Source organism: Tremella mesenterica (genome assembly GCF_000271645.1).
Source record: "Tremella mesenterica DSM 1558 unplaced genomic scaffold TREMEscaffold_1, whole genome shotgun sequence".
Classification (NCBI taxonomy): domain Eukaryota; kingdom Fungi; phylum Basidiomycota; class Tremellomycetes; order Tremellales; family Tremellaceae; genus Tremella; species Tremella mesenterica.
Window position 1 is genome coordinate 2,732,607 of NW_006711225.1, and position 24,924 is coordinate 2,757,530.

General features: G+C 45.6%; 7 protein-coding genes across 7 annotated transcripts; 4 read left to right on the top strand and 3 right to left on the bottom strand.

Annotated features, from left to right (window-relative positions):
* Positions 1-746: 746 nt before the first annotated feature.
* On the top strand, positions 747-4,635 carry TREMEDRAFT_58846 (uncharacterized protein; the record flags this gene model as incomplete). Its single annotated transcript, XM_007001366.1, has 3 exons — positions 747-891; positions 1,117-4,335; positions 4,547-4,635. The coding sequence occupies 3 exons, from the start codon at positions 747-749 to the stop codon at positions 4,633-4,635; spliced, it is 3,453 nt and encodes a 1,150-aa protein (XP_007001428.1).
* Positions 4,636-4,912: 277 nt separating this feature from the next.
* On the bottom strand, positions 4,913-8,292 carry TREMEDRAFT_24772 (uncharacterized protein; the record flags this gene model as incomplete). Its single annotated transcript, XM_007000478.1, has 6 exons — positions 4,913-5,289; positions 5,445-5,988; positions 6,047-6,631; positions 6,881-7,632; positions 7,679-7,720; positions 7,764-8,292. 6 exons carry the CDS (start codon positions 8,290-8,292, stop codon positions 4,913-4,915), a joined length of 2,829 nt encoding a protein of 942 aa, XP_007000540.1.
* Positions 8,293-9,514: 1,222 nt separating this feature from the next.
* TREMEDRAFT_24263 (uncharacterized protein) lies at positions 9,515-11,825 on the top strand (the record flags this gene model as incomplete). Its single annotated transcript, XM_007000418.1, has 6 exons — positions 9,515-9,736; positions 9,818-9,925; positions 9,982-10,179; positions 10,240-10,569; positions 10,700-11,174; positions 11,413-11,825. The coding sequence occupies 6 exons, from the start codon at positions 9,515-9,517 to the stop codon at positions 11,823-11,825; spliced, it is 1,746 nt and encodes a 581-aa protein (XP_007000480.1).
* A 429-nt stretch (positions 11,826-12,254) lies between these two features.
* On the bottom strand, positions 12,255-13,256 carry TREMEDRAFT_58849 (uncharacterized protein; the record flags this gene model as incomplete). The annotated part of the gene is made up of 2 exons (XM_007001367.1): positions 12,255-12,376; positions 12,413-13,256. The coding sequence occupies 2 exons, from the start codon at positions 13,254-13,256 to the stop codon at positions 12,255-12,257; spliced, it is 966 nt and encodes a 321-aa protein (XP_007001429.1).
* Positions 13,257-14,326: 1,070 nt separating this feature from the next.
* TREMEDRAFT_41906 (uncharacterized protein) lies at positions 14,327-16,388 on the top strand (the record flags this gene model as incomplete). The annotated part of the gene is made up of 7 exons (XM_007000907.1): positions 14,327-14,367; positions 14,413-14,442; positions 14,486-14,660; positions 14,767-14,910; positions 14,993-15,103; positions 15,254-15,600; positions 15,766-16,388. 7 exons carry the CDS (start codon positions 14,327-14,329, stop codon positions 16,316-16,318), a joined length of 1,401 nt encoding a protein of 466 aa, XP_007000969.1. The 3' UTR covers positions 16,319-16,388.
* A 19-nt stretch (positions 16,389-16,407) lies between these two features.
* On the bottom strand, positions 16,408-19,948 carry TREMEDRAFT_72843 (uncharacterized protein; the record flags this gene model as incomplete). The annotated part of the gene is made up of 7 exons (XM_007002095.1): positions 16,408-18,855; positions 18,923-19,099; positions 19,382-19,427; positions 19,545-19,627; positions 19,771-19,800; positions 19,852-19,869; positions 19,931-19,948. The coding sequence occupies 7 exons, from the start codon at positions 19,946-19,948 to the stop codon at positions 16,579-16,581; spliced, it is 2,649 nt and encodes an 882-aa protein (XP_007002157.1). The 3' UTR covers positions 16,408-16,578.
* A 288-nt stretch (positions 19,949-20,236) lies between these two features.
* On the top strand, positions 20,237-24,699 carry TREMEDRAFT_58852 (uncharacterized protein; the record flags this gene model as incomplete). The annotated part of the gene is made up of 6 exons (XM_007001368.1): positions 20,237-20,305; positions 20,341-20,405; positions 20,721-24,037; positions 24,074-24,508; positions 24,605-24,650; positions 24,696-24,699. 6 exons carry the CDS (start codon positions 20,237-20,239, stop codon positions 24,697-24,699), a joined length of 3,936 nt encoding a protein of 1,311 aa, XP_007001430.1.
* Positions 24,700-24,924: the final 225 nt, after the last annotated feature.

Genomic DNA, 24,924 nt, shown 5'->3' on the forward strand with positions numbered 1-24,924 from the left:
GCATACAAAGTCACGAAGCCACAGATCCCACAGAACACGGACCACCCTGAAAGACGACGGAGTTTGTCGCGAAACTTCCCGATCGAATTCTTTCACCTTATCTCCCAGATTCGCATCTCTCTACTGTACTTGTATATCTTCGTCTCAGCCTTGTTCCATCTGTACAACTATACAACTACCGTGTTAACAGTTCCCGAAAAATAGCCCTTGATCAGGTTCATAATCGCGCCTGGAAACACGGAGGAGAAGACGACAGAAGAAAGAGCGGAGACATGTGATCACGGCATGAAGATGGATGCTTCCCACAATCCCACCCAATGACTAGTTCACCCGCAGATGGTCTAACAATTTTAGCGGCTGTGACTTTCTTTCCTTTACTTTTCCTTTTGCTTCCCTTTCTTTCCTAGAACTTGTACATCCCGTCAGCCCACCAAGATCTTTGCCGTTTGTTTGCTGGGTCATGTTACTCTTTGTCCCGCTTTTGGCTTCTCCCACTTTCTCTCACTACTCTGGAAGTGATGACCTTTTTGACATCTTTGACGTTTGACGAGTAGGTGATTTCGAAAACATTCATTGGCGGTGTAGCTTTGACCGTAAATTCAATTGAAGAGTCTGAGATAGATACGATTCGATTTATTCATACCCTGTCTAAGATTTGAAGTAAAAACATTGGGAATACTAGGGACTGTACTACGAAGCGAGAAGGGGCGTAAGACTCTCAATACGAACGAAACTAAACGACAATCATGACGATGGAACTTTCTGCTATCGTTGAGGAGATACTTCCTGCTTGTGAAGATGGAGTTGTGAAGAAGGAAGTAGGTAAGGACCAAACCAACTCGCCTGGATCGCAGAAGGAACGGTATTCGTATGTTTCTGAGGATAGTTCTGGTGAGTTGTCTCATATTTGATCTTTCATGCCCTCTGGGGTATTTCTTTCTTGAATATCTCCCCTCATCGTTCTCTTGTTCTTGTACCCCATTCCCGGTCGTCTCGCTCTGTTTGAAGGTCATCAGAAACGCTCTACTGAACGAATTTCGAGTCGCAGCTGGCTGTGTCGAAAACATCCGACTTCTTCCTCTACCACCTGGGGGAAAGTCTCAAGTTGACGTTCAGAAAACAACACCACACCAAAACCTTCACATAACTCTTTCCGAGGTCATCTGTATTTTGGCGTCGGACCATCACTCCCAAACCCTTATTCTCTTCGCCAGGCTCTCGGTCCATTGGAAGAATACGACGATACGACAGATTCCATTTCCGAACATCTCGCTTGTGCTTCTTACCTAACACCTTCTCGACGTTCCATAACTCCAATATCTTCTCTTCTTTTACCCATTTCCAATCAACCTTCTTCACCCCGTAGACATATCAAACGTAATTCCACTGGATCAATGGCTACCGTCCAATCGCCTCAATTGAGAAGTATGGTTTCTATGGATGCTATGTATCCTCAACATCGACCTAGATCTGCTGTTTCACTTTCGCCACCTTTATCAGATTCAAGACATGTCTCTTGGTCATCTGTCGTTTCATCTTTTCGATCTCCAACTCCGGAACTAAGAATTCGAAATGTTTCCTCTAGCACATCAAACAGTTTACCCACTCCTACTCTTCTTAACGAACATATTCTACCTGTCACTCCGATGCTTGGACGGCCGGTTTCTCCCTCCACACCGAGACAACATCCCACCAATCGAACGACTGCTCGAATGAGGATTTCTTCTGTTGGAATTGGTGGAGAAGAAGAAGAAGAGTCAGACCCTTCCGCCACTCCAAGACAACGAAAACGAGTCGTAAGCTCAACAGAAACAGACGAGGGAGAGATTGTGGGAATTGTAGCCAATGTCGACGCTACTGTTCGAGCCGCTCCCGGTGTGGTAGGACTAGGTGAAGGATGGGCAGGAGGACCAGCTGCTAAACCGAAAAACAAAACGCAATGGTTTCGTTCCCTCTCAAATGGTCAGGTTGAACATTCACATGATCCTCTAGCTCTCTGGATACCCCCACAAAAGTCCCAAGAACCCAAGAGAAGTGTTTGGGGTAGATCTCGTGGTTTGTTCGGAGCAAGTATGCCTCTTTTGTCTCAACCTGATCCGATAATCAAATCGGACTTTCATCCAACTGTCAAAGTCGGTCCCGTCAAGACTCTCAGAGGGTTGTTGAGTAAAAGTAAAGTCGACTTGACACTTCCACCTGCCAAAGACAAAGCTTCACAGCATCAAAGAGATAGCGGTAAACGACTCTTCGGTCGATTTTCCAAATCAGCAGTGGACATCACTAGACTTTCAACTTCTCCTCTAACATCAGATAAGATGAAAGATATCTCAAATAAACATATCAGTCCTAGATCCAATAATCATGGTCGATTATCATTCTCTTCTGGTCCACGACCTCCTTGGCGTCAAACATCAACACAAGTACGTCCTGCCACTGTGGCAATTATGAATCCAGTTTCTGCCTCACGTCCCCTTCAACCAGGTTCAACGGAATCCACACCTCCGGGAATCCAGGATGATTCACCTGCATTAGAATCACATTCTTCTTCCTCAACAATTCATCTTCGTACTCCCAAAGTGGAAGAAGTGAACAGACAACGACCATCTTTCCAAGCTGAAAGGAAAAAGAACAACGATGTCAATCCACGAGTCCGAGGATGGGGTTACGGACACGTTCTTTCGAATGGATTTCGTAGATTATCGAATCTTGGAGGATCTCATACAACTACCCCGGTGTCTGTGGCGAAAACAGAACCCCTCACTCCTGTCACCTTTCCAACTCAACCCATTCGTGGACTTTGGGAAGAAAACCTTTCATCTCCTAATTCATCCGAAGAAACATCTTCTCCAATTTCTGATGGTCCTAAACTCATATCTCCTCTCGATACTCAAATACCCAAACTCGCACCACGGTTCATTTTCCCCGCTCCATCCACAATACCAAAAATCAAACCCACTCCTGCACCATTGTTCAGTCGACTAAAATCAGCACTACGCCCACATCATACATCCCGACGTCCCAGTGTTGCGGCCATTACAGAAGATTGCGAAATCTCACTTCCAATCCCATCTTCACTCAAAGTTACCTCAGAGTCAAATACTCGTCAGTCAAGTGAAACTCGACGTTTGTCCGAATCCACCGTCCGTTTCGCACCATCCCCAAAGACCAAAACAACCATCATCAAGAATGATTCCGTACCTCGACACTCGATCTCATCCATCGATTCACGAGGAAGACGTTCATTCGAATCATCCTCTACTTCCATGGGTGAATTTGGAAATGTTTCTCATCTCACCAATCGTCATACTCTTGGAAACCCCGTATCAGTCATTGAAAGAGATACATCACGTCACAAACCTTATCCAAGTGTAACACATTCATCATCTGTAACATGGCGTAAACGACTTTCCAAACTACCAGAAGCAGATGAAGAAATTGATCAACCCGAACTGATCCAATCACTTAGCAACGTTCAATCGGAAGTTCATGTTGATACAGAAGAATACAAAAGACATTCAACATCCATGTTAGATCTTTTCAAACCTATTAGGAAATTAGGTTCTTTGAATTCTCTTCGAAAACAAACTTCATTGGATAATTTATCAAATTGGGAATACCCAGCTTCTAATTCTTCTTTCCCATTAAGTAATTCGATGCCTTTACTCGATTTCCCACTTCCTCCCGAAAGGATGAGTTTGGAATTAGATTTGGGTCAAAGTGGTTTGGGTTTAGATGATATCTTAGCAGCTGGATCAAATCCGATTTATACGAATCCTCCATATACTCCCACTCCAGGTCAAAATCCTACTTTCTCATTCTGTCCTCCTATAGATCCCGAACCTTCCACCGGACTTGTGCCCGGTACGGACGACCGCGAGAATTGTGAAATCCACATGGAAGCGGAGACGAACACCAACGCAACTATGATCACGAACACGGACACAGATATGAAATCAATCAATTTGAAGACAAATATGTCGAAAGGGAAATACGGTTCTCACCTTTTACCACCTTTAATACCAGTACCACCATTGACCATGTCCACTTTGGTTGTCCCTCCTTCTCCTTCTTCTAATTCTCCCCCTTTTAGTAACGAGCTCAACTCCGGAAAAGAGGAGGTCAATCTTATATCAAAAGAATCAAATTCAGAGAGTTACAAAACAACTTTAGGTTATCATACTCCTCCTCTCACTCCAAAGATCGACATTTCCAAAGACTCAATTGTGGTCGTTACTGAGGTTGAGAAGGATATGACGAAGAGACCCATATCGTCAGCTTTAAGTGGATCAGAATCGGATAGATCAGGATTGTCTTTTTACGAATACGAAGATGCTAGTGAGTTTATTTCATTGATTTCTACACTATTCCTCGCAGCCAGGTTCCGTGTCTCAGCCCAAAAAAGAATAATAAAGGCAGGAAGAGAGTCATAATTTTTTTGTCGAAGAGAAACGTGTGCATTCTGCCTCAAGGAGATTATGTCTGTATCGAGGGGAGTATGTAGTGACTGCATTGGGGAACAACTCAGTGGAAACATACTGACCCTCAGTCGTCTCTTCTGTCACTGATGAAAGCGTCAAAGTAGGAATGGCAAGGATGGTCAAATTGACACTTTCGAAAACGATCAATGATGATTAAGAACAATGCCACATATTTATGCAACGACAATAATGAATATATGTATATCCAATTGTATCCAGGGTTCAAGTTTTAAGTAACGTATTTATGCATGCGATGAGATTAGCAACCCGCCCCCCCCCCAATCATCTTCCATCTTTCATCCTTGCGAAACTAACGATCAATTTCATGACACTATCCCTATCTTGCGTGTTACTTGCAACGTCACACAGTATCACTTAAACCCATACATGCAGTACTAGCACTCTACTCACATCACGACTCACACAAACTTCATTCAGAATGCAGGTCTTTTAGTCATCTTCGTACCTAACGTCACCGGCCTAATCCCATTTGGTCTACCTACCAAACTCGTCTCGCCCAAACCACTCAAGGACGATTTCGATCCGCCACTCTTTCCTACTGGAAGTGTGAGACGTGAAGTCGAAGCGGCAGATTGAGCTTTTGAGCTTGTGGAAGCGGTAGGATTATATGCGTACGCTTGAATATTCTGAATGGTTTGTGCCAACGGACGAGGAGGGTTGGATGATCTTGAAGGTGGTAAAGCAATACGAGAGGGTTCACGATGAGAAATACAGATACCTAATATTCGAGTACCGTACGTTTTGATATGCGCAGATGTTATCCCTTCTATTTCTTTCAACATGCCGAGATCTGGTGATCAGCTCATGTTTTCAACCCTTTCCACCTCCTGAAACCTAGACCTCTCTGCATGATGACAATGAATAGAGAGTTGAACATGAGAATATCGTTCAGGAAGAATGTGGGAGCAGAGGGAAATATGGTTCAGACGGTCAGATCCTACTCACTAGATGGCATTGTGGCAGCTATCATTTGTAAAGTCTCTTCCGCCAACACTGGAGCCGCTTTGTTCTTACTTCTGATTGACTTTTGAAGAGCTTGTAAAGCTTTGAAACATTTCTCCACCGGTGTCCCACTATCCGCTCTATCCACAACTCCAATCGAATTGTTCGCCCCCAAACCGACATCCGTAAGAGAGAACGATTTCTGTGGTCGTAAATTCAAAGTCTTGCGTTTCTTCATCGTCACCTCTTCGATCACATCTTCATCATCTGTGATTTCTATAGGATCTTCATCACCTTCATCAGGTATGAATTCATCATCAGAATCTCCCCAAGGAGAATTTTCGAACGCTTGCTCTTCTTCTCGTAATTTCTGCAACGACCTTTGTTTTTGAAGAGGGTTCGTCATTGGATGAGCGTAAGTTGACAGATTTCCTTGACCTGATTTCCGTTTGGTAGGTGCTACTTTCTTCTTGACGGGGGATTTTGAACGGAAGTCCATTTTGAGTGTTTTTCGTCCGTTCAGATATGCTTGTGATTGTTTCCCCAACTAAAAAGTCAATATCAAATATGAAATAGGTCTTAGAGTTTTGGACAAAGTGACTCACCTTCAAATACGCATTACTCCAACCCGCCCCATTGGCGGAATACCATTCATCCAATCCACCTTCTATCAAAAGCATCTGCAACAACCTTTCCGCTTCATTCCTTTCCCAATCCTTTCCACAGCCAAAATGAGGATTCTGATCCAGTCCTTTACCACCCCCTCCGCCAACACCCCGGAAAGCATCCACAGCCATTTTGACCGTAATCCTATCTCCGCGGTCAAACGCCTGTACCATACGAATGACATTCACAGCTGAGTCTGTGACGTCTTCCACTGTGAAGCGGTCATTATCTCTTCCGAGACAAACATCACATCCTTGATGACACTCGCTAGAGTCGAAAGTCTCGTTGAAAAAGGCCAGCACTTGCGAGCGCCGGCAGTCGGACTTGTTCATGCAAAAACGCAAGACCTGCTGCATGGATTCTCGTTGGCGTTCTTTCTGATCCCTCGTTAGGTTGGTGTCTCGGTCAATCATTGTGAAGACGGTTTTTGAATCGGCGTAGGAGAAGTCTGAGAACGTCAGCTTCTTTGACCCTGGACCTTTCGGCTTGCGACATACAGAGAATGCAGTTGGAGTGATTGCCGTCTCGACCAGCTCTACCAGTCTCTTGATAGTACCCTTCCAACGAACGTGGTAAAGAGTGGTGAATGACGACTATTACATCAGTACTGCTCGATCAATCTTATCAGGAGCAGGCTCTCACATCTAACATCAGGTTTATCAATCCTAATTGGGTCAGCTCTGCTTCAATCACTAACGTGGAGGTGCTCACCCCATACCAAAAGCGACCTGTATGTTAGCTCAGGTGTTCAGATGAATGAAAACTAAGCTTACTGTGGCGACGATGATCTCAAACTTGTGCTCCTGCCATCCTTCCTGAACCTTCCTCCGATCGTTCTTTGACATACCCGCATGATAGTGATACGCTTTGAGATCATGATTATCCCTCAACTCCTTTGCAATATTCTCGCACTTTTCTCTTGACGAACAATACACAATTCCGCTCACATCCTTCCCCTGCGTATTGATGAAGGCGACCATGTCATTGATGACGCTTTTCTTCTTCGGCCGGACCTCGTAATGCAAGTTCGGTCGATTGAAAGATTGTTTCAAAATGGCACATCCCGTGATACTCAAAGATCTGATGATATCCTCTTGGACCTTATTCTGAGCTGTCGCTGTCAAAGCCATGATTGGCACGCCAGGATAATCACGCCGCAACTCTCCCAGTCGCAGATAATCCGAACGGAAGTCGTGTCCCCACTGGCTGACACAATGGGCTTCGTCAATGACAAACCTGGCCAGACGCTTCCGTTTGAGCAACAGTCGCAGGATTGACTTGAGGTGACCGCCCATGACGAGCATTTCTGGTGTGACGTAGACGACCTTGGTATGTGGCTCAGGGTCCGACATGAGCTCATGGGCTGTATTCCTATCCGCTTGGGTGAGATCACCTGTGTAGGCAATGGCTGGGATGCCAAGCTTGGCTAGATGTCGGGACTGATCGCTGATTAGAGAGATGAGAGGGGAGACGACAAAGGTGATACCTCGAGTTTGGCCACCGTTACAGACTGCAGGTAGCTGATCTGACGTTTATCAGCAGAGTCTTTTCGTTCAGTCAAAATGGCCTACAAGTCAAACTCTTGCCACCTCCGGTGGGCATCAACACAAACACTGAGATCAGCTGAGCACTGGTAGGCTTTCTTAGCCAACTTACCATCTTTACCAGACATGGTCTCGTCTATAGCTTCTTTTTGATGAGTCCTGAAGCGAGGGAGCTTGAACACTTGTCGAAGCTTGGACACCACCTCCTTACTCCAAGGATGCTGAACTTCCATCTTGTATGTTTTTGGAGCCTGGACAGACATATTTGACGCTGAGCTTGATGGACCAGGACCACCTAGGTCTGGTCTAGAGGCGGAGGCTTCGGTGCGAGGTACCTTGCTAGGTGTTTTACGTGGAGGGGAGGAGAAGAGGTCATCTGGGGTGATATCTTGCAACTCGGCCAGTGCTTGTCTCCGAGCAGCGGCGCCATCGAGACGTTTCTGTCGCCGAGGGGTGGCTATAGGGATGGGAGGTGATGAAGGGGGGATGAGCTCCTCTTCAAAGTCGTTGTCAAAGGCCTCAGCCATGGCAATATCGTCATCCGTGATCAATGGAGGTGTTGAGTTGCGTGATATGCGAGAAGGGCCTGCAACTGCGTTGGGCGGTCGTTCCGATAGAGGTATCGAAGGGCGGGACGACATGCCGGAAAGTTGATGATTCGGCTGTTTATGCGCAAGCAAGGAATCGTCACTGGATGAGGGTGGAAACAGTGGCTCGTTCTCTGGCATCCTGTCTAGTACCCTGGTGGCGCTGGGACCCGTCGTAGGTGTAGGATAAGAAGCCGCGGGGGGGAATGCTGGAGGTGCGAAATTGGAGGCTGATTGGGGTGTTTTGTGACCTGACGCATGTTGAGATCGAGCGGCTAACGCAGCTTTGAGATCTTTCAGACGTTTTGATAACAGAGCTCTACCTGTGTCAGCGACACAAGTATGAGGAAGAGAGGATACGATTACATTTTCATGTCGATCATCTCTGGATCTTCGTCCATGCCTTCGTCTCCCTCTCGGATACTTTCTCTCTTATCCATCAAGCTCATCTTCTCGTCTTGATTCTTGATAATCATCGCCTGTAGCTTTTCGATTGGGAGCTGGCTTGTGAGTGATTTTCTGGCCACGGCAGGAGATAACACACGTTGTCGAGTTTGGAATCATAACCTCCACTCGGCTTCACACCTACTGCAAAGCTCGAAGCTTGGGGAGTGGCGACGGCTTGATGTGGTTCTCCAGCGTGTCCGTCCATGCTGGCAGATATAATGCTACCTTGAAACGTTCCCTCTCGAGGAGCTGGTAAGGCCGCGATGAATGGTGACTCGGCTTTCAGTGGCGATGTACGTTTGACTGATGATCAGCAACTCTTCTGATCGGACAGGAATGACTGACCAACGGTATTCTTGACTAGAGAGTCATCGCTAGCTGATTTGTTCATGTCGGGAGTGCCTCCACCTGCTCTTGTCGCAATGGGATAATGCAGCGTCCGGCAGTCAGCAATGTCCCATCTCACAGTTTAAAAGGACTGACAGGCTTCGGTCTCGATGGTGGCGCAATCGAACTGACAAGACTAGAGGTGTCCACACTGCCTTGCAGCTTTGCGAACATATCATTCAGGTTATTCTTCGGAGCGGCCATTTTCTTGAGTGCAGAGTTGAGGGTCAAGGTTTAGGGTCAAAGAGACATTGTGAAATGGAGAGAGGAAGGAAGGAAGGAAGAAAGAAATCAGTCGGCTGACGCGTCAAACAGGGGAAGAAAGACGGAAGCAAAATTTCACGCAAGCGGCGATCACCGATGGAATTTGGACTGCGTTTCCCGAGTTGCGAGTATGGGATCTATGATAGGAAGGGATGATGATGACGAGATGAACAATGTCATGTCGTGTATAGCTGGTCCCTCACGATTCGCAATACGACAAACCACCTCGAGCGTGTTCCCAGTTCTAAGTCGTGTGACTCTGGTTGACCGAAAATGGCCTCCAACTCGCCCACTTCGACGTCCTGTAACGACTTCTCGACCCAAGCAAGATAAACCCAAATCTCAACCTCGATACAACTTCAACACCTCACTCAACTTTACAGAGGAGCCTGATCCTGATGTAAGCTTTTCTCCATCTTCTCTTTATGTCCCATCGAATTGGTCTTATGTCAAAGTATCGGGATAATGGCTGACGAAAGAGCATGTCAGTTATCGTCGAGTGACAGCTTCAGATCTCGCAAAACATAAAGAACCACCTACGAGAGTCAAAATGTTAGTCAGAGATTTTATAGATGATTCATTGTATAATGTGAGTCATTCTCACGGTTTACTGTCCTACAGTAAAAGGTAGATACTCATGTCTAGCCTCACTACGGTTATTTCTCTAAAAACGCTACCATCTTCACACCACCTCAAGAAGAAGGATACGACTTTATTTCTTTTCGTGATACTGCGGCGTTTTCTGAAGCTGTGGCAGATAGGTATGAGAGTTATAATTTGGTTCCTACGGAACAATCAGGTTTGGGAAGACAAGTTTGGCATACACCTACAGAATTGTTCAAAGTGAGTTCATTCGTCCCCAGAGCAAAAGTGAGCTATTCGGACGGAAAAGCTGATCATAAGCCATACTATGCTCAAGCTCTCATATCAGCAATATTGAAAGAATATAAACTTTATCATTACCCACATCAAGATCTTATCATTTACGAAGTAGGAGCTGGGAATGGTTCTTTCATGTTAGATTCATTGCGTTTCATACGTGATCATCATCCCGATATCTTTATCAAAACGAAATACCGAGTAATCGAGATTTCACAAGCTTTGGCAAAAGTACAAAGGGATAGAGCGAGGAAAGCGGGGTTTCGTAATGTGGTAGAGGTGATCAATGAGGATGTTTTCAATTGGCAAGGTGGTGAAGATAAAAGTTGTTTCGTTATCGCTTTAGAGGTATTTGTGAGTCGTCTGGATGCTTTCTCGGGGTTTTCCATATTCTTCATCTTCAACAACTTCTCATTCAGTTCGTTCTCTTCATCAACGAAAATCCCTTTGACGTATTTCAGGAGAGGAATAGCTGACAAGGGAGGATAACTTTGCACATGATATGATCCGTTATGACATTCAAACACTTCAACCACTTCAAGCTACAGTCTCTATAGACTCTTTCAACAATTTTACACTTTTATACGAACCCATTTCTGATCCATTACTTCAAAGAGTATTGCAATACAAACATCTTCTTTCTCCTTCTTCATCCACTTCCCCTCCTCTTCATCCTCTTTTACTCCGATCACCACTCCTAAGATCTATATGGTCAACATTACCTTTCGGACCAAACCTCAGTCAACCGGATTTTATCCCTACCAAAGCTATCCTTTTCCTCGAACGTCTTCGGGCTAGATTACCAGCTCATAGATTGTTAGTGGCTGATTTCGATGCTTTACCAGAGGCGGTGATAGGAAGGAATGGACCTGTAGTTCAAACTAGGTATGGAAGTAGTATGGTTCCGTGCGAAACGTTCTTGGTGAAACAAGGTTATTTTGATATTTTCTTTCCTACAGGTGAGTGTTGTGGGTCACGTTCAAGACTCATTTATATCCCTTTACTCAATTATATTCTCCATCTTCCGCGACCCAGTATACTTGATCTACCTCGTATCTTTTTCTCCGCTCGTGTTACCCTGTCAGAAACCACATCGGATAGAAAGACCCTCGACGGTCAGTTGTAAAAAGTTTCGCCAATTCGAAAGAAAGATGGAAGGGAGAAAAGACTACTCTGGATGAGTGAACTGACCATCAGATTTCTCCCTCCTACGAAACATTTATTCCCTGATCATGAACTCCCCACCTCATCTACCCATCTCCAAAATTCATTCCTCTACATCATTGCACCTCAATCCTTCTCCAAACCCAACATCCAATCAAACCAATATCAAGATCCTTCCTCAATCTATGAAACCCTCGAGACACTCCAACCCCCCAAATGTCGAACCACCTTCTCCAGCGGTAGAATGGTCTTCACAAACTATCATACCATTCTTCACACCTCATCGTCTTACTGGTGTACAAGGGTTCAGACGTCGACAAGTAGGTATACATACACATTCTGATTTCTTATTGAAATATGGGAGGGACGTGGTGGATCATACTAAGGTTAAGGATGGGAGTAATGTCATGCTTTCAATGTATGATAATGCTCGGGTAATGTTTTAAGTTTCATTCCTTATCTGTTTTATATGCATGGTATTTCATTGCTTGTTCTACCGGACCTAAAGAGTCTTGAGACAGAGTGACTTCTCTTCATTCCCTGATCCGTGTTTCTGAGACTTGTTTGGAATCTTGAAAAAGAAAGTGAAAGATCAGGACTTGATACTGGTTTGTGATACATAGGGTTACGAGTACAGCACTTTTCTACATGCTACAGAAATTCCTTGTGACTGCACGGTTCGTAATGGAGAGTGACGTCTTCGAGGAGAATGAGATACATGACTATAAACTCTTTAGGCTTTACAACATGATGTACATATATACTTGCACATATCTCATTTCTTATTCCTTATGACCACTTTTTATTTGAACCATTCTCGTTCATATTCCCATCACACACGCCCAAAATGTCATTATTGGAATCATCGAACAAAGTCAAATCATCATTCCATTTCCTGTCCTTTGCCCACGTTTCCGAACACCTATCGCTTCTTCCCTAGCTGAAGTCTTGGAAGAGAATGAATTTCTCTCAGGTTCTTTACCTTTACCTTTTCCACCTGAATGTTCAGACTTTCGTCTACTACTTCTCTCACTTCTATTCCCTCTTTCTCTACCATTACTGCGTTCCCGATTCTCTTTCTCGACACCACCTCTGTAGTCTTCCTCCCGTTCCGCATACTCTCTGTATCCCCCTCGACCCCCATCATGTCTTTCGCCCATCCCCACATAACTCTTCTTGTTGTACAAGGAAGGACTTTGCACTTCCGATATACCTAGTCTCTCCGCCAGACCGGTTTTACGCAACAGAGGAACGGTAACTTCGGTAAGACCCAGTTTTGTCCATATGACCTCTAGCTGTTGAGGAATATATGGGTATATCTGTTGCCATGGTGTTGTGCTTGATGTCTGAACCGCATAACCTCTGTGATCGGTTGGACCGTCGTCTTTGTAGATCGTGTTACTTTCCGATGGTTTCGATTCCATTGAGATATGTCCCGATTGAGGTCTTTCAGGTCGACTGGATCTAACTCTAGATGAAGTTTTACTGACAACATCTTGTCGAGTTTGTTTCTGATCATTCTTTAATTGCATCAACCAATCAACCCCTCTGGTTCCTACCAACCCTGCTCCTATCCCCATCACACACCCGATCCCTAATACACCGGCCACAAACACATACAGAGGATATACAGCTTCCATCACACCACCGGCAAACCGAAGTGGGGCCAAGACGAACACCCGAAGTAGTACTCGTAAGATGCTAGTGAAGGGATACAGCAGAGTGGATAGAAGAGAATAGACGAGATGTATTATATTGAGGAACAATGGTAGAGGTGTTGCAAGGATGGCTATGAGAAGATACAATGGGTAGATGAGGAGAGAGAGAGCAGTACGCCAGTACGGTGTACTAGGATCAGATGGAGCTTGAGGAGGCATAGGGGGTAAGTGAGGTATAGGATAAGGGAATTGATATGGTTGTTGGGTCACACCGTGATGATCGACATGATGTGTGAGGAGGGAGGTTTGAGGTAGATGAGAGAGAATTTCGTGTTCGTCCGACCTGGTTAGGATTTGCCAAATTATGTAGAAAAAGATGACGTAGGCTGAGGTCAGCGAGTTTCCTTATCGTGCTTTGTATGGTAAAAATGTCAATGACACCAAGGTGGATGACAAGACTTACAGACCACGGTCAATGGCGACATAGGTTCATCCTTCTTTTTCCTCCTCATCCTCTCCGTTCTCTCCTTCTCGATCGACACATCCTCCTTCTGGGTCAACCCAGCCTCGCTGAAAGAAAACGAATCTTGACGTCTTTTTGGACTCATCTCGGTACTCTGACGCAGAGAAGTAGAAGAAGAAAGACTGTGAGCTCGTCGACGAAGTTCGGGTCGAGGTGGAGAAGACTCCACCGAGGAAGTACGGCGTATGGGGAGTTTGGGTGTATGAGACATTTGGCCACTTGTCGACGATCGCCTCGATAATTCGATAAGCTTCTGTGCTGAAAACTTAATGATACAGTCGAAATACCACCGAGATTATGAGTGAATAACGAGCGTGGTAGAAGATGCACGGGTCGATTTCTCTCGATCGAGAGATTTTGTGGGGGATGGGAGGCGGCGAGAGGTGACGAGTTGGACGTTTCACTTTGCTCCTTTATCTCCTTTTGTGGGGGGTTCTGCTACTCGTGGGGTTGGGGTATACTAACGAAAGCGAGACGACAGTATGTTGTACACGATTCAAGAAGAATGACTGGGGTATGTATTTGTTTCTACGTCATGAAAAAGTGAGAGAGGGGCGTGTTTTCAACGATGGGGACATGTCATGCGTGGGGGGCAGGCACGGACCCGGTCATTCGGCCCCGTGATCCGGGTGCCTGCGATCTTTCTCTGTTACATGGGGGTATCGAATAATGATCGAGTAGAATTTCGACTTTTGCACCCCGCGTTGACCAAAAGTTGAGCCAGCTAGTCTATCAACGTACTAAAGTCGCTCTCAAGTACAACAAGATGAGCGGGAGTGAAGACTTTACAAAGCGGAAACTATGGGGGTGAGCGAGCTAGTGACGTCTCTCGGAAACATCGCTGATATACAGTGGTCGGTTTACCGGATCGACAGACCCACTGTGATACTACCCCTTCAAGACGTAGGGTGAGGCTGATGGACAGGATGCACGAATTCAACCAATCTCTCAAATACGATAAACGCATGTACGCAGCGGATGTCAAGGGATCTATATCTTTCTCCAAAGCTTTGCTTAAGGCGGGGATATTGACTGAGAAAGAGCAAGAAGAGATTGCCAGAGGGTTGACATTGGTACAGGGTGAATGGGAAAGGGGCGAGGTCAGTGCGCTCCTTTCTTCTCTAGCCTGATTCTGATCTACCTGGAAGAATGTATGGTTGATGTGGACGGAAGGGTGAATAGGAGAGGACGAACTGACGACAATAGTTTAAAATCCAACCTGACGACGAAGACATACATACCGCCAACGAACGTCGATTGAGCGAGATTATAGGTAAAGACATAGGAGGAAAGTTACATACTGGCAGAAGTCGGAATGATCAAGTAGCTACCGATATGCGTATCTGGCTTGTGAGTATATTCATCTTATCTGTTACTGTCTACCCATCAAAAGTCACATTTAATTGAGCGGGCACAGTGATTGATGACGTAGATGGACGAGACGAAACAAGTGGAAGATCATCTAAAAGCTTTGTTAATGGTCATGGTATCACGTGCGGAGAAAGAAGTGGATGCTATCATGCCTGGTTATACTCATTTACAAGTGAGTACAGCTGGCCCTCTCACACCTTCCCCCCTCCCTGCAAATCCCTTACAAGGAATTACTCAACTCGGACCGGCCTTCGGAACTGGTTGATTCCCATCATCACTTCATCCATCAGAGGATGATTCACCATGTGACGCTGATGATCAGCGTGCCCAACCCGTTCGATGGTCTCATTTCTTACTCTCCCACGCGCAATCTTTCCTCTCCGACTTGGATCGTCTTCGTCAACTTTACCCACGTATATCAGTCCTTCCTCTAGGTTCCGCAGCCTTAGCGGGTAATCCTTATTCTCTCGATCGAGAACTCCTTCGAACCGAACTTGATTTCATGTCGATCGGTGAAAATTCCATGCACGCAGTCGCAGATAGAGATTTCATTGTTGAATGGTTACAATGGGCGTCATTGACGATGATTCATATGAGTCGAATGGCGGAAGATTTGATAATTTATTCAAGTGCAGAATTTGGTTTTGTAACTTTATCAGATGCTTATTCGTAAGTTTTCTTCCAGAACATTTTCCCCCTTTCCCAAAATTCATCTCTGTTGGAAATTCTCATCGTTTCAAAACCCAAAAAACTTGAAAACTTAAAAAAACTTAAAAAAACTCATAAATTGAAAGACTCAAAAATCGAAAGATGGAAAGGTTGATATATGTACAGCACCGGATCATCCATAATGCCTCAAAAGAAAAACCCAGATTCTTTAGAATTATTACGTGGGAAATCAGGTCGTACATTCGGTCAAATGGCAGGATTCATGATGTCTTTAAAAGGAATTCCATCAACTTATAACAAAGATTTACAAGAAGATAAAGAACCTTTATTCGATTGTGTCGATACTATCTCAGCGGCATTACGTATAGCAGAAGGAGTCATTTCAACACTTTCCATTAATCCTATTCGTATGAAACAAGCTTTAACGATGGATATGTTAGCTACGGATATAGCGGATTATCTAGTTAGGAAAGGTGTTCCTTTTCGTGAAACTCATCATATTTCAGGAAGAGCAGTTGCTTTGGCTGAAAATGAAGGTGTTCAAATATCAGATTTGAAAATGGATCAATGGTTAGGATTGAGTGATAAATTTGAGCAAGATGTTATGGAAGTGTTCGATTTCGAAAACAGTATAGAGAAAAGGAACGCTATTGGTGGACCTGCTAGGGTTATGATACAACGTCAGGTTGATGTGGCCAGGGAAAGAATTGAAAGTTGAGAGTTGAGAGTTGACATTCGATCATGATTTTTCAATATATCAAGGTGGAGGATAGAAAAAGAAAGAAAAATTATATGTATTTAGACAATTGCATCATGCATGCTGACAAGTATGTTCTACTTTTTGACTTCGCTACTTTTGTCAATTTTGTTGCGTTTCAATCAAACCTATGCTATGTTTCTTTCTCTCATTTAGATAAATACTTTTGACGTTTCTTCTTGATATTCTTCTTCTACTTTGACAGTTGTGATCAACACTCGTTACAACCAAGCACTTTCAATCCCGGAGATTACAGGTTCCCATCTCTCCACCCTACCCTTTTCATCATCTTCAATGACTTTTATCATTCTCCCTCCTCCAAAATCTCTCTCATCGGTGGTCCCTGCATCTCCCAACTCCGTTCCTTCCGCGACGTCCCTCTCTCCTTCTGGTCCATTTCTATCAATTCCACTCATTCCTGAACTTGATCGATTGCCGTCACTTCCAAACCCACAAGCTTTATCATACTGTCCCTCGATAACAGACCCACCATGTCCACCAGATATGTCATATTTCCCATTTACAGATCCACCACCATCCCTGCTCACCCCACTCATCTCATACCTCGACCCACCTGAAAAGGCTTGAGATTGTTCCCGACTAGCCTTTCTCAAAACTGGATCTACCCTTTCTTCCGCATCACACCAAAAAACTTTCCATCTCCCATCTTGACTACTCACGAACCCACTCGATCTTTCGAAATACCATCTATTCACTGGATTATCGCTCCTGCTCCTCCATACCAGATCCCGACCTGTCAACCGACTTGGATGTGGGACGGAGCGAAGGGAACCTTCTGTCGGATTGGCAGAATCAGGTACTCCCAGACCGTAAGTTTCATCTCGGAGAGAAACCCAGAGGAAATCGACCGTACCGTCTCCTTGATGTTCTGGATGAACCGCAAATTTGTCAAGGTAGCAAATACCTTGGAAATGGGGTTGATTCTTCACAGGACCAACTCCAAATGGATTAGGTTCGATTTTTGGTGAGGAAGTGAAAGGGACGGCAGAAGAGGGAGACGAAGTGCAAGAGGCTGAAGATGAGGGAAGGTGAGAAGGATGAGATCTTCCTTCTGAAGTTACAATAGCGGCACCGGCATAATCCCCAATTATGATACAAAAATCCATATCTTTCTTCATCCTCTCCCAATATTTCTCACCATTCAATTTCCTTCTAAAACTAGTTTCCAACAAATTCGTGAGTTTCTCAATATCCAAAGCTTGGAAATCTCTGACTATCCGAACGGGTAAACCAGTCCTTATCAATGTCGGAGTATCCCTTGTCAATCTTCCACCGGATTCTAATAAAGCATGTGGGAGAGAAATGGAATGAGCAGGTTTGTTCGTGATTAAATTAGCTATCAATGCCGCAGGTGATCGATGAGAAACTATCAATGCTGATGCTTCGCGAGGCATTAGTCGTAGACAAGTGTGTGCGAGAGAGAGGTTGGAAAGTGCCGTAGGATGTGTAGAATGCCATGATGGTAGAAAAGTCGAGTTTATGTGATTATATTCTGATGAAAGGTTGATAGATAGATGCGGTAGACCTGATCTGGCGTATGAAGGGATACCACCCTCTCGGTTGATGATGAGAAGACGGAGTGGAGTGAGGTCTATTTTGGCTTTGAAGATGGTTCCTATTGGGTCGACGGTGTTATAACTGATGTCATTGTCCTTCGTCTGGGTTGTATGATCTTCATGGGAGGGTCCAGTCGTGGAGATCAGACTGTGATCATTTGAGGGAGACGCTGAGGAGGAGGACGAAGAAAGGGTTGGAGGGTAAACTGAAGAGGGCGTGGCATGAATAGAAGACAAGGTCGTAGGGCGGGTAAGAGAGGATGGGTGGGATATTGTCGAAGTCGTAGAGGTCATCTGAGACAAAGAAGAGATAGGAGGGTTCACCATAGCTTTTGCCAAAGCGGTCAAAACCAAATTACTATGCACCCTCCTACTCCTACATCCCATATCCAAAGCCACAGGAAGTAAAACAGGTATTTCCCCTTCCTCCACCGCTCTTCTCACATGATCTAATCCTTCAGCTTCGACAAATACCCCCTGATCTCCTACTCGAGCGACAGAAGCTAAGATAGGTCGAGCTGGAGCTCTATATCGTATGAGAAAATCAACCACTCTCTCCATTTCTCTCATTACCATCTCTCGTTGTTTTTGAGCCACAGAACTATCTGTGGGTTCAAAAGGAGGAAGATCATCTCTATCAATGACGATGACACTGACCAATCCGAGTTTTTGTAATCTCGCCATGCCCTTTGCTATTGAAGCGAGTTGAGGGTCTGTGAATGGACCTTGAATCTTGACCAGTGCTGGACGACGAGGAGTAGGGTTGAGTATGGAACTCAGTATAGGATGAGGTTTTATTGAAGGAGTGAGAGTGGTCTTTTCTGTCGAAAGGGGAGGTGAAGAGGAAGGGGCGAAAGATGAGAGATAGGAACGTGAGTCTCGAACTGAAGGTGAAGCTTGGAGAATGGAAAGGATGAAGTCCTAGGTATCAGTATTGTTCGTCATGATAACGTTCCTCGATCAAGGGGAAGGGGAATGAGCAACTCACATTATCACCATCTGGTGCTTCTTCCACCACAGGAGAGGAATGATAGGACCTGTTGACAATCCGGTGAGGGAGAAACACACCAGGGGCCAAAAGCCCTCGGTGAACTCGACTACCACCAATAGACCTCATGACTCTTCCTCTTGAAACGAATGCGAGAGAAATGTCAAAGTTGCCATTCTGCAAGAAGAGATGATGAACGTGTAAGGATGTTGTGGAATCCAAGAAGCCACAGAGAAAAAGTCGAGTCGCAAACGGATCAAAGATGTTCTTTCGCTTATCGTGCCTGGATTCTCTGCATACCTATCACCGACCGTTTGCCATGTTCTCTGTCCAAACGAGGAGATAAACTACCATATGCATGCATGATCTCCCTCGTACTCTCTCACATACTCCGCTATGCCAACAACTCAACGACCGCCCTCATCTCCCTCCCCGCAGAGCGAGCACAAGGTGGATCACCCCTCCCGCCGGAACACCGTAGAATCCTAATTCCTTTTCATCGTTCCTAGGAGGTCAGTCTAGCTTTGACATATCATACATCACCCTATACAATCTTTTCCCGCTAGCTGATACTGTGAAGCCTAAAGAGAGAAGGGCAGCCCACAAAGCACAAGGAACTCACATGGCTTTACCACCAAAAATCAGACGTTGTTGAATGGGAGGAATACCAGCCTTCTCTTCCACGTTTTCTTTCACTTTCGAGACCTGAGATGTCATTAGCATAGATTTGTCACTAATTGAGTTATACAACATCAAGTGGGCCGCGTACAAGTGTAAGAAATCAGCCATCGTCTAGGGGGCTTATGAGATGGCAAGACGAACACAAGAAGAAAGAAGCCAAAACTCACCTTCGTCTCTGGTTGTACGTCCAGCTCTATCTGAGGAGCGAGTTAGTTTGTCTAGTATCGGATGATTCATCGAGGACATACCTCCTTCCCTGTCAGAGTCTGGCTATGAGCCATGATTCCATATGAGAGACTAGTGGAGGAGAGAGGAAGGCTGACTCACCTTGACCTTGATCAACATGTTATGTCCGTACTAGCCACCAGCCACTTCCGATGTATCTGTGATTCCTGCCCAGATATAAGAGATGATAAGACGTACACTTGAGTCTAAAGTGAAGTCTCTGAGTATGAAGTATTCCTCAATGATGAATGAGATGTATGAACCAAAGGTAGTAAGCGCTATCAGAGTGGATCGAGGTGGAGGTCGCCGCCCGCACGGTTCCCCACTCTCCCGCTCCCCCACCACCCACTTCTCTCTCTTCGCTTCTTCTCTTCTCTTGTACCTCCCCCATGCAGATACCTATCCACAATGGCCCTCACTCTACCCTCTCAGATATCTCTTCGTGACTTTCAAGTCTCACTGGAACCTCGTATCCCTGTGAGTTACATCTGTCATATCGAACTGACCAAAAGGTGCGCATGTCCAGACCCAAAAAACGAAGATGGTATGAAGAGCCTCAAGAGACACCGAGAGAACAGTGCATTCAATCGACTCCTGCTCGCCTCACTAACCCTTCCTTTTCTGACCATGCTCCAAGTCGAAACAGTGCCCCTGATCTACCCCTCACTTCCTCCGCAACACATGTATCGCCTCAAGTAGTGCCAGCAGTTCAATTTCAAGCAAACCAAGACATTCAAAGCCCATCCCAAACATCGCATAAGGCAGATTTTGGACGCTCAAGAACTGACAAGCCTCTCAAAACCCGTCGAATGTTTCCGCTGACACCTTACCCGCGAGACGTACCTCCTGCGACAGAACCCTCCCCCTCCGAGTCTTCACCGCTAACCCCCAGCAGCAGCCCACCAAGCCAAGCTGATGAACCATCGCCTCTGACGCAGCAAGTCCTCAGCAAGTCCAAGAAGGTCTCGGTTGAGAAAATCGTTAACAAGAAAAACACCAAAACTACAAGTAAACGCAAACGATCTCCTAGCCCCCTTCCACAGCCGATACTCGTTGGTCCCGAAGATGGGGAATGGGACGAGAACGGACTCGTCTGGCATCCCCGCGTGTCTCAAGTCCTTGAGATGGAAGAAGAAGCGAGGGATCATGAAGAGGGTAACGAAGTACCCGAAGAGCTGGAAGAGGAGGAAAGGATGTTGCAAGAAAGCGCAGACCGGGATGATCTACTCCGTCTCAGTGGCAAATCGGACTATCAAACAGAGACGGTGAAGACGTCAGCACTCATCCAAGCAAACCATGAGTACCAGCCTCTCTTGTTCCAAGACAACGATCCTGCCCAAGATCCGTGTACGAACCTCGAGTTCGAAAGGGCCACAGAAGTGCTAGGGTTCGAGTATGATACCCAAACCCGAGGAGCTGTCGTAGCTTTGGGTCAATTGGGTATGGGCGAAATCATCCAAATAGTGGATAGCTTCGACAGGGTCATGTCTCTACCTGTACCTAATCCCCCGCAGATCCTTAGTCCATCTCTGACTTCTTCGAACCCACAATCAAGTCTGACAATGGTAGACGGCAATCACCCTCGTTCCGACAACACTCTCGTACCTCCTCTTCATCAGGAAGAACATGCACTCCAAATCTCAAGCGAGCTTCAAAAACGCAAAAGAAACTTTCGGTTGTCAACGACGGTAATGAACACGCCCCCTCGTAGTCCTTCACTAGCTCCCCTTCCTTTGCAAGAAATCCTGCCTCCTACTCCTCCCAAGGCAAAAAGCAAGAAAGTCAAGAGCAAAAGTAGTGGACGAAAAGTCAAAACGTTCTCCAAGAAAGCCCCTAGAGCATGGCGTAGACCAGGCTTAGGAGAACTCTCCCCGATCCTGCCTGCTAGTCCTTGGCCCTCTGATTCAGCAGCCAACACTGCTTTGGCCACTATTAATCCAATAAATGCTGACAACATCCCAGCTGACCCACCTCATCATATCACTAAGACACCTATTGACTTGACCCTCTCCCATCCCTTACCAGACTCACAACCAGTCACTCGACACAAGCGACCCGGAACGACTTCCATGTGGCCGGACGAAGCTGTGGACAGTGATGAGAATCGTCCGATCCGAAAAAGAGGACGAAATGGTCTTCCACCTGAACAACGTGATCAAGGTCTCTTTCGCAGCTCTGATGAGAGCGACGAATATCGTCCTTCTCGAAAGGAGAGAGCCATCCCACTGACAAAAGTGTTTTCGATCAAGGTAGACCGTGTACGTGACAGTGATACAGTAGTGGACGATGATTGTATCGTCGTCCCGACTCGAAAGAGACACAAGCGTAGACACAAGCACAATCTTGAACATCCGAGGACAGCTACGACTTTCGGACCTCCTCGACCAGAGGTTCCGACGCTTGTCATGACTCGGGGTAATGATGAAGGGGAAACCGATCAGTGCTTTTTCCTCCAATACAATATTCCGCTGATGATCAGAGTGAAAGCCTATCTGAGAAATGTGATGATGAAACGCTACAAATCGGCTCGGAACCCAGCTAAGGTTATTCCTGGACCGAAGAAACGAAGGAGAATTAAGGACTATCGACGAAATCCAGCAGAGGTGGCAGAAAGAATTCCATCTTACGTTTGTCAGGAGATACAACGGGTGTCTTTCCGAGCTTTCGCTGATATTTACGATCCGACCAGATCTCGACGAGATGTACTAAACGCTCGTGAGCTTATCATTGCTGGGAGGAAAGAACAGCGTGATAGCGCTTTAGGATTGGGACGTTTGGGGATAACGAGTAAGAAGACCATTGTCAGACCAATTACCCGACGACAATCTCCTATCATGGGTCTTGATGGACAAGATGATGGGATACAAGCTTTCACTCCTTCTGTCAATACCACTTCGAGGAATCGAAACGTTCCCGGACGTCTTAATGCAGTACACAAAAACCTACGCCCAACGAGGTTGCGAATGACGACAAGAACTCCATCTCCCCTTCCGATCCCTCGTCGACGACATGTCTCAAGCGAGACAATCAGTGGAAGTTTGAATGGAAAAAACATTCGAACTCCTCAACCCCACCCAGCCCCTTCCGAAGAATACGTCGGACCTCCAATGGTTGGTTATCGGTCTAAACGTCTGAACAATACTTTGGGGTTGGAAAATCAAATCTCGCGTGAGGCAGGAGGGGGAACTTCGAATCGATATATCATACGACCTGCTCCTGACGGGGAATATCTGGGTTCGCCGAAAGTCAGAGTCTCATTTGGCATGAATAATCAAGATATTCAAGATACCAATTGGAGGGAAGAAAGGTTCATGGGCGATGATAGAGAAGATCCGGAATATCTACGAGTTGGGCAAAGTCAACCCTATCAAAATAGTGTTTCCCCGATTATTGTGGATACTCAACCTGTCGTCGAATCATCCGTACGACATGGATCCAAGTCTAATATTCCCGTCACATCATCATCACCCATTCATCTGCCAAATGCACTCTCGACGATCAACTTCCCCGATGCTCCCAATCGTTCGGAAAGAAACATGAAACATGCCAGTGGTTCAAAAGCGTCCGAGGAGGTATTAAGAAGTTCGACAGTGTTAGAGGTACAAAACGGTAAACGTCCACCTCCTCCCTCTCCAACTTCATCAGAAAGGGTCTTTCACGAATGGATCAATACCGATTTGTTCGAATCTCGTTCCACCCGTCCTACCGCTCTGGGAGACAAACATGCAGGCAAGAGTGATTTTCTAAACTATGAACAATTAGACGAACTCAATTTAGAACGTATGAAGGCGTTGGTGGAAGCTGGCGGTAAGAGAGCGAACACAAGTGCTCCGGTTAGGTCTAAACGACCAAGTGAGAGGAAACATAGACAAACAACTTTGAATTTCCCTTCTGTCCGATCGACATCAATGCACCCAACGACCAAAGTCACAAATCATATCTCTGATCAAGCCGCAAACGCCGATAAAGGACCGGACGATAGTATACCAATTCTAGTCCCACCTTCACCCGCTATTGAGACACCTCATCAATCTTTCTTATTCATGAAGAATAAAGAGAATCGTTCTTCTGTATTAGTCCTGAACGACCAGCCAACATCAGGACCGTCCGCGAGTAATCATAGTTTTTCTCGTTCTCGCTCTCACTCTCACGTCTCTGGTACACCCTCTCAGGACACGCAACACAATACAGCCCAACAATCAACACACGGTGAGCTTGCGGAGGCCGCCATAAGCTGACATTTAGAAGCGGTCCAAAGCTATCCCACAACTTTCCAGCGTAGTTCAAGCTCAACGACACTTCCAGGTCAGCCATCAAAACGACCATCCAGGACGAGATCTCAAGGACCGCCAATTGCTGCTTCTGCCTTTTATGCGTTACCTCGATCAAGACCAAGGTTAAGGGGAAGAAGTGTGGATGATATACAAGGAGCTTTCAAACCTTTCAAACCGTTGACACAACCTTCGTCCGGGCAGCGAGCGGGGATACAGGGAGTTATACCACATAGAGAGAGGGGTGTTGTACCTGCTTGTACGGTGGAACAACCTGGCAGTGATAGGGGAAGTGGTGATGATGGAAATGAACATCATATTGGGGGTGTTGGAGGTGTTGGTGGTGAAAGTCATGGAAGTGAGGTCAAGAGGAACAGGAATGATAATCTGGGTATAAGAGAAAAACAAGGTCAGTGTATCAGTCTTCCTATTCAGGTCGAAAAGGTAAACGTCCACGGGAAAAGTAAGAGTGGAGTTCATAGTTGGCCCATAAGAAAGTTATCAGAATACGAGAAAAAGGTACAAGCTACTAAAGGAGCTTGGATTACTCGGTATGTTTGATTATTTGTCCTACAGAATGTGTGCTAAATCCGTAGGTAATCAAATCACCATCATCTCGTTGTTTTCAAGCAACAATCAAATTTCAATATGTATCATTAAATCACACTCGTTTTTATGTTCAACCACGTCCAATCCCTCCTCCCCATCTCAATTAGAGTGCTTTTCAACATACTGTATTATCCTCACATGATCATTCATGTTGTACTCCATCACATAAGTGATATATCATGTCAAAACTCATGTCAATCATGTACAATATCCAAC